Source organism: Hemicordylus capensis, chromosome 4 (genome assembly GCF_027244095.1).
Source record: "Hemicordylus capensis ecotype Gifberg chromosome 4, rHemCap1.1.pri, whole genome shotgun sequence".
Classification (NCBI taxonomy): Eukaryota; Metazoa; Chordata; class Lepidosauria; order Squamata; family Cordylidae; genus Hemicordylus; species Hemicordylus capensis.
Window position 1 is genome coordinate 147,276,922 of NC_069660.1, and position 9,176 is coordinate 147,286,097.

Below are 9,176 nucleotides of genomic sequence, written 5' to 3' on the forward strand. Positions count from 1 at the left end.
TCAGAGATATTAATTTATTTTACAGGACTATTGTAAGAGCTTCTGTGTGATCATGTTGTGATGAGCTTTGGCCATGCATGAAAACTGTGCTATACAGGCTTATTATTCTTTTTCTTATTATGTATATTTCAGATTTCTATCCCAGTTATGGACACTCAAAGCAGCAAATAATAATCAAATGAAATATTCAATGCCACACTATTGTTATAGGCCTATGTGATTAGGAAAATTATTCAAAGTAAGCCTGGCCTAAATTGTCCTTTTAATTTCAATGGGACTACTTTGAGTAATTTTCCTTATGTCAGCAACTGCTACGTTTTTTCTAGAAGAGCATTCATAGGAATACACACACACAAATGGGGATAGGGATATTCTATCCTTTCTATCTGCCTGACTGTGTCTGCTCCTCCCAAACACTGGCTGCTTAATTGCACCATCCTCTCCACCATCCTCTCACTCAACCATCTTCTCACCCTCCCTATCCTCTCTACACTCCCACCTAGGGGTGTGCAATTCAGATTTTTGGAGATTCGGTTCAGGACCCGAACTGAATCACCCCTGTTCTGTTTTGTGCCCAAATATGGGCCACCCGAATCACCCTTGATTCGGTTCAGATTCGGATTTAATCTGAATCTGAATCTGAATCGATTGGGGGGAAGGGCCCAGGGGCAAAATTTTGGGGTGGGGTGGTAGTGGCCAATGGGTGGAAGCTACCACCCCAATTTCAGGGGGATTGGGCAAAGGGCTGATTTTTGGGGAATTTTTGAAGTTTTAGTGACTTTGGGGCAGTTCAGGGGCATAGCATGGGATCTGGGCAAAAAGAGTGGGGTGGGGTGGTAGTGCCTAATGGGTGGAGGCTACCACCCCAATTTAAGGGGTATTGGACAAAGGGGTGATTTGGGGGGAATTTTTGAAGTTTTTGTGTCTTTGGGGCAGTTTGGGGGCAGAAAGTGTATCTGCCCCAAAAGGGTGGGGTGGAGTGGTAGTGCCTAATGGGTGGAGGCTACCACCCCAATTTCAGGGGGATTGGGCAGAGGGCTGATTTTTTGGGAATTTTTGAAGTTTTGGTGTCTTTGGGGCAGATTGGGGGCAGAAAGTGGATCTGCCCCAAAAGAGTGGGGTGAAAAAAAATCTCATTTGCTATCATTGAATGAGAATTCACACCTCAGAAGTTTTTCTGAAGCGATGTTATTCCCTTATTTTCTGAGGTGTGAATTCTCATTCAATGATAGAAAATGAGATTTTTTTCAATTAAAGAACTCTCATGACCCCACTTTCACTTTTTCACACTCTCATTTACTATGAATATCAATCTAGTACACTGCACCTTATGAAGAAAAAACTCAGAAATTCACCAAAATCCAGCCCTTTGCCTAATCACTCTGAAATTGGGGGTGGGTGGTAGCCTCCACCCATTAGGCACTATCTACCAGCCCACCCCACTCTTTCGGGGCAGATCCACTTTTGCCCCCAATCTGCCCCAAAGACACCAAAATTTCAAAAATTCCAAAAAAATCAGCCCTCTGCCCAATCCCCCTGAAATTGGGGTGGTAGCCTCCACCCATTAGGCACTACCACCCCACCCCACCCTTTTGGGGCAGATACACTTTCTGGCCCCAAAGACACAAAAACTTCAAAAATTCCCAAAAAATCAGCCCTTTGTCCAATACCCCTTAAATTGGGGTGGTAGCCTCCACCCATTAGGCACTACTACCCCACCCCACTATTCTGCCCCAGGCCCCACTTTCTGCCCCAATCTGCCCCAAAGACACGAAAAATTCAGAAATTTCCCAAAAATCAGCCCTTTGCCCTATCCCCCTGAAATTGGAGTGGTAGCCTGCACCCATTAGGCACTACCACCCCAACCCACTATTTTTGCCCAGATCCCATTCTATGCCCCCGAAATGCCCCAAAGTCACTAAAACTTCAAAAAATCCCCCAAAATCGGTTATGAGCCGATTCACCCGAATTTTTCAGCCCCGAAAAATATCGAGGGACATTGAGGTTGATTCGGTTCGGCCCTGAATCACCCGAAATTGCTCATTTCGGACACAGATCGATCTGTGCCCAAAATTTTTTGCACATCCCTACTCCCACCCTGTTGACCACCACTCATCTGGTCTTCCGCTTATGTAGCAAGATGGTGCTACGTAATATACATAATATATTTCTCCCCCCTTCTCCCTCTCTGTATGTAAACCACTTTGGGAACTTTGGTTGAAAAGCGGTATATAAATACTCTTGTATTTGTACTCTCCCTCTCCCTCCCTCTCCATCCCCCTCTCCCTCCCCACCCACTCTCCCCCCCCTTCTCTTTTAACTAGTTACCCTTTTGTAGTACAGCACACAGTGTGACTAAGGGTTAATCAGGCTTTGAGGTGTACTTTTAATTTTCTTCATGGAAGATTGAGCTTTACAGAACTCCCACTCATTGTAGTTACATAATGTGGTCCTCATGGAGCAAGCTAAAGTTTTTACCCGAGGGCAATATGTCATTGGCAAACAACAGAAGGTTCTGCATTTTAATTAACAGTGTGATCTTTCTTCACTGCCTTTCCTCACACATTGTATGTGCCTCTGTGTTTTTCATCAAGATTAAAAGAAATAATATTCAACTGGGTTTCACAACTGGAGTTTCCACTCTGCTTCCTATTCTCTTTTCATTATCTTTGGCTTATGCTTGCATCTTTATTTATTTATCTGCCTGTTTTCTAGAGAGAAAAACACGACCCCAAAAATACCCTGCAGAGGTGTACGTCTTGTCAGCAGGAACAGCAACACTGCTTCATCCCTCATTAATAAAGAACGAACATTAATACGGAAAAATATTGAGCTGGTTTTGGGTCACAATTAGAGGCAAAGAGACATATTGAATCCATTGTGCATTCTGTTTACATGTGATGCAACAGTCAACACTTGGCAAGATCACACCGCAAAACAAAAGTCTTTAATGTTGTTTCCTTTCATGCGAAAAAGAATGGTTACAGTACAGAGCTGCTGAAGCAATTATAAATGGCATCGCTTTAATGTAAGATGGAAGGAAGGTTTGCTGCTGCTTCCATCCTTAATTAATTGCATTATCGCTCCTCATTCTGGTCAGTTATTCATGAAGAGTAAATCTTTTGGGCTTCATGAGTGAAGCTTTGCTGTCTGCCCCCCCGCCCCGCCCATTTCAGCCTGTCTGTATAGGAGCTGATATTCTTTTTCTGTCCACTGTAGACAAAAGCAAGGTGCTTAACTTCCTTCAAATCCCCCCTCCCCCATCCCCCACCCGGCTCCTACATTTTCCTCGCTGCTCTCCCATCAAAGCGTACCTTCATTCTTTTAGTAAAGGCATATTTCTGAGTAGAAAACACAAGACAGGATGCAATCCTTTCCCATGCTGGCACAGCAATCTAAAAAGAAACACAAGTGCCCTCTTTCCCCCCACCCTCCTGGCATGCATTCTGGCTGTGCACTAGGGGTGTGTGTGTGTGTGTGTGTGTGTGTGTGTGTGTGTGTGTGTCTAATATCCTCATATAGTTCATCCCTTCCACTCAGTCAAGTGATACATCCATAGCACACCATCTGATTCAGCAGAGAGGGTATATCAGGTGGAGAAGCATGCACTGGCCTCCCATGCCCAACGGTCTGTGTGTGAGAAACTGGGGTAGGAGCAGGGAGAACAGGGCACTGTTGGACCCTATGAGATCCCTCTGTGAACAGGAATTGCCTGTGTATGGTGAAAGATCATACTGCATGCAGAAGCTCCCAAAGGCAGTTGCTTAAGTAGAAGACTGGGGCAAGCAGACGGGGAGGCTGCTTTTGCTGAGAGCTTGGGAAGCTGTTGTCAGTCAGAGTAGAAAATATATAGTCCAATGGCCTGATGTAGTGTAAGACAGCTTCAATATATTTTCATGGGTTTTCACCACTAGGGACCTCAGTTCAGGGACAGGACCTTTATTGTATGCATAACAGTTGTGCATCTTATGTTTTATTTGGTAAATAGCAACTGGACTGTACCTGATCTAGATCAGATCTGTAGCAAAGCAGGGGGAGGGGGAGAGATGGTTTTATTTTTTCCTGCCATTGCAGTCCTGATACTGATTGGGCCATATTGTACAAATCAGCCCTTAAATCATACAAAAAACTGAACTATCTGCTCATGTGGGTGCAAGGCAGCTTCCAGAAAGGGGGGGGGGTATTTAGGAACATTCTGAGAGGGCAATGTTGGCTGGAACTGGGAGGATTGCTAGTGAGTTTCACTTGCCGCTTCCAAAAATCTTACATATGCACCTGAAAATCTCTGAAATGCCCTTCAAGTTCCATAACCTGTAAATGGGGCTGAAAAACTGGAGGGGTGATTTAGTCCCAGCCTTATATACCTGGAAGCTTTTCACACGGGGCTTTTGAAGCCCTTTAACTTGCATCTCCTCCGGAATGGAAGGGGTACATTCACATATTGACTAGATTTACCCTGAAGTCCCTGCGAGTTATCGGGCAGCAGTTCACAAACATTTCAGGTTTTTCATTATGCATTCGAGTGTAACCTGATTTATATCTAGGGCAAAAAAAAAAAAAAAAATCCACCATTTGTGTCCGTTTTTAGGGACAACTTCAAGTTTGCAGTAAAGCCTCCCCATAAATTTGCGGTAAAACCTTCTGTGTGTAAAAGCCCCTGCTGTTGTGACTTGCATCACTAGATCTGTTGACCTCACTTGCTAAAAAGAAAACGTTGTCTTCCCTCTATACTCAGGGACTGACTTCCAGAATACTGCTATGCTAACACAACAAACAAAGTTGCACACACAAGACTGCAGGGATGCCAAAGTTGTACTTGCATGATGAGAGCAGAATAAGATGAGGGTGTCCACTTCTGCATTTGGTTGCACAAGTGCACCCTGCTGTGAAAGCACAACAGTAGTCTGGAATGGTAGCTCCCAATTTAGCGGAACTAGTTTTTGAAACATCTTTGTGCTAGCACAACATGTTGGTTATCTATCCTGATTAAATGCAGTCAAACCACAGCAGTTTGACCACAGTTGCTCAGGAAACCTGCACGCTCACAACCAGCTCTTCCACAGTCTGAGCAATCCTGGTCAGCTCTTTAACTAGGATCACAGTTATTGTGAGAACCAGGCCCTATAGAACTGGGGGCTATGAACATGATTTTTTAAAAGAGAGAGAGACCTGCAAGAATATCTTGATTTCCCAGCACTGTCCTAAGACATTAATTCAGAAACAGAGTATTGTTAAAGAAAAAAAAATCTGAACCAAGAGAAAGCCAATTGCACTTAGCAGGCTGTAATTCAACCATTTGGCATTTGAAAATGAGCTGTAATACATGGGAATATGCTGTCAAGTGACTCTAGATCATAGCAGACCCTAGAGAAGGTAGTGCTCACACTTAGGGAGCAAAAATAACTAGGAAAAGAAAATGACAGACTGCGCTGATAAGATATATACTGAATAACCCCTGGTGTAGTACAAATCATCCACAACATGGTAAGGAGAAAAGGTATTATCCCAGAAAGAAGCCTTCTCCACAAGTGTGTGGGACTGCCATTTTTGTTACTAAGAACCTTTATGAAAGCAACATCTGCTCCTATTTATATGTTAATTTTGGGGCATTTAAAATTTTGGCTTAAAAATCCCCTCCTCCACCTTCCTCCTTGGACTCAAAGGCTGAGATCTAAGCAGGTGTTGCTCAGGACTTTGAGGGCACCATAGTTAAAGCTACATTGGCACATTTCTAATGAAGATTCTTGGGTAATTATCTAAGGGATATATTAATCAACAAAATAACATACTTCTTTTCTTCTCCTCTTAATCGAGAACCCAAGAGGATCCAGCAAAAACAGAATGGCAATCTGTATCGTTAAATGCTAAGGGATGTTGTGCCGCGGAACTGGTGAGGATGAAGGCTCTTGCAATGACTGCCTGCTATACTTGGATTCTAAAGATGGGAAGGCAGTTAGGTAAAAAAACTAAGGTAAAAATGAACAAACCCAGAGCTGTAGAATAGAGGCAGGATGCAGGGACTTGAGAAAGGATCATGCCAAAGGAAGCAGGAAAGACAGGGAAGAGGGAGTAGTTCAATGAAATGAGAAGACAAGGCTAGAGGAAGGTGACTGAAAGTTAAAGAACTGCTGAGATCATTTCTCCTTCCTGCTGCAGATGCAGCGCATGCGGGGGGGGGGTGTAATTTGCACTGGGCCAATGAATTGGCAGTCTTGGTTGTTTGTTTATTCGATTTCTATACCACCCCTCCAAAAATGGCTCAGGGCGGTTTACACAGAGAAATAATAAATAAATAAGATGGAACTCTGTCCCCAAAGGGCTCACAGTCTAAAAAGAAACATGAGATACACACCAGCAACAGTCACTGGAAGTACTGTGCTGGGGGTGGATAGGGCCAGTTACTCTCCCCCTGCTAAATAAAGAGAATCACCATGGTAAAAGGTGCCTTTTTGCCAAGTTAGCAGGGGTCACAGGAAGAATCTTTTCTGCCCCACTCCACGCACATTGAGTAGATTATGAGCCTGGTGGATGATGGGAAGGTTCAGTAACTCGTATGGAGTGCCCTTCCATTAGCAGCTGTCTAATGGGCAGGAGTTATGCCCTTGATTTGCATTTTACATGCAAATGTAAATGCATTCCCCCCCCCAACATTCCCCCTTTCTTCATTCCTTAACTATTTTGTGATATGAAAGCAAACTCACTCTGCTCTAAGTAGGTTTCTCAAATGCAAGGCATCTTGACTGTGAAGCATACATTACTGGTAGCAGTCTGTAAGGGGTTAACAGTATAGAAAATCAAGATTTTTATGTTTTTGGTTGCTGGCTGGTTGTTATTTTGAACAAGTGCATCAGATTCATTTGAATTAAAATGAATACAGCAAATTGCAAAAAAATTAAAGAAACCCTAATTTAAAAAAAAAACCAAAAACCAAAAAACCCACCACCCAATCCTAACCCCGATGCCTGATAGAGTTAGGTTAAAAAAATAGTCATAATTTCATGCTATTATATATAATTGTTCCTGGGTGCTAAGTACTTTAAAATGTACTGTCAGTGATTTCAACCACAGCCGAGTACATAATGCTAAATATATCGCTGGCCCTCAATGTGGTGTAATTTATATTATTTAAACAAAGTCAATAATATAGAAGAAACACTGGGCTAGTGAATCTTTTTAACTTTTAAGAGCACTAAATGTTTGAGTTCCAATAATATTATTGAATTTTGTCCTATGAATCAGGATCTGTGGATAATACAATTAGGCTATTCACACGCATGGAGGAAACCAGGCTAAGGGAGCCCAGCCCAGTTTCCCCCGTGTGTGTGAACTGTTGGGAGTTGTGCAGCTCCTGGCAGTTAGCCCACTTAATTGCCCCCCCCTAAACGAGGTTAGCAGAGAGAGCGCTCCGCTAACCTCATTTAGTTGATCGTGAGTCACCATGGTGGAGCTCCACACTGCTGCGTCTTATGAGTAGATCCCCGACTGGGAGGCAACAGCAAGCCCACACAGGGCATTCTGGGACTTCTGGGGGCTGGGCAGACCCTGATTCCTGCCACCCCTACCAGCTCCGTGGCTGGTGAAGAAAACAAGAAAGTCCTTGCTGGAGCAGGCCAAAGGTCCAGCTAGTCCAGTATCCTGTTTCCAGCAGTGAGTGACCTGATGCCTTTGGGAAGCCCAGAAGTTAACATGTAGGCAAACAGCCCTCTCCTGCTGTTGCTTCCCAGCAACTTCCCAGCGAGTATGGGAATCGGAGGCACTGCGTTGCAGTGGTTCCGGTCCTTTCTTGGGGGGAGGGTCCAGAAGGTGGTGCTGGGGGATTACTGCTCGGCCCCGTGGCCGTTGGCCTGTGGGGTCCCGCAGGGATCGGTCTTGTTCTCCATGCTGTTTAACATCGACATGAAGCCGCTGGGAGAAGTCATCCGGAGGCTTGGACTGAGTTGTCAGCAATATGCGGATGACACTCAGCTCTATCTCTCCTTGTCATCTGATCCTAGGGAGGCGGTGGATGTCCTGAATCGGAGGCTGGAGGCCGTGATGGGTTGGATGTGGGCTAATACACTGAAATTGAATCTGGATAAGACGGAGGTACTGTTGGTCAGTAGGAGAGCCAATCGGGATGAGGAGATTTTACTGGTTCTGGATGGCGTTGCACTCCCCTTGAAGGAGCAAGTACGCAGCTTGGGGGTACTACTGGACCCGGCTCTGCTTTTGGAGGCTCAGGTGGAGGCGGTGGCCAGGGGTGCCTTTGCATGGCTTCGGCTGGTGCGCCAGCTGCGTCCCTTTCTCGAGAAGGCAGATCTGGCCACGGTTACCCACGCCTTAGTCACGTCACGGCTGGATTACTGTAACGCGCTCTACGTGGGGCTGCCCTTGAAGAATATCCGGAAACTGCAGCTAGTGCAAAACGCGGCAGCGAGGGTTTTATCTGGAGCTGCCCGTTGGGAACATATCATCCCCATTTTGAAAGAGCTGCACTGGCTATCGGTTCATTTCCGGGTCCAATTCAAGGTGCTGGTTTTGACCTTTAAAGCCCTAAACGGTTTGGGCCCGGGGTATTTGAGGGACCGCCTGCACCCAAGGGTTGCTGCCCGCCTGACGAGGACATCTGAAGGGGCCCTGCTCTGGGTGCCGACAATGAGAGAGGCCCGGCTGTCGTGCACTCGGGACAGGGCCTTCTCTGTTGCTGCCCCCAGACTCTGGAATGCTCTCCCAGTGGCCATTCGTTCCTCGGACTCCATCACGGCTTTTAGAAAGCTTGTAAAGACTTGGCTTTTTACCCAGGCTTTTACATAATCGTTTTTACTGCTGCTTCTGGATGTTTTTATCTGTTGTATTGTTTTATGCCTGTTTTTATATGTTTTTATACTTTTAGCATGATGTTTTTATTGTGTTTTTATTGTATGTTTTTAACTTTTGTAAACCGCCTTGGGGTTATCTTTTTAACGAAAGGCAGTATAAAAATGCAAAAATAAATAAATAAATAAATAAACAAACTGATATATAGAGGCATCCTGCCTCTGAACCTGGAAATAGGGGTGCACACAAAACCGGATTGTCCGGTTACGTTTGAGTCCAAACTGGGCTGAAACCGAACCAGATATGTTTGGTTTTGGCACCCCAAATGAGGAGCCTGGCCTGGCTCGAATTGAGCCAGTTCAGGGCCTGTTTGGGGGTGC

At 44.9% G+C, this 9,176-nt stretch overlaps 1 protein-coding gene across 1 annotated transcript; it reads left to right on the forward strand.

The window, feature by feature from the left end:
* Positions 1-5,878: 5,878 nt before the first annotated feature.
* LOC128325025 (uncharacterized) lies at positions 5,879-8,959 on the forward strand. Its single transcript, XM_053250371.1, has 2 exons — positions 5,879-5,971; positions 7,995-8,959. Exon 2 carries the CDS (start codon positions 8,035-8,037, stop codon positions 8,791-8,793), a length of 759 nt encoding a protein of 252 aa, XP_053106346.1. The 5' UTR covers positions 5,879-5,971; positions 7,995-8,034; the 3' UTR covers positions 8,794-8,959.
* Positions 8,960-9,176: the final 217 nt, after the last annotated feature.

Bases quoted from the DNA above. Each gene is read 5' to 3' on its own strand.
- LOC128325025 (XM_053250371.1), top strand. From the start codon at position 8,035: ATGGGTTGGATGTGGGCTAATACACTGAAATTGAATCTGGATAAGACG.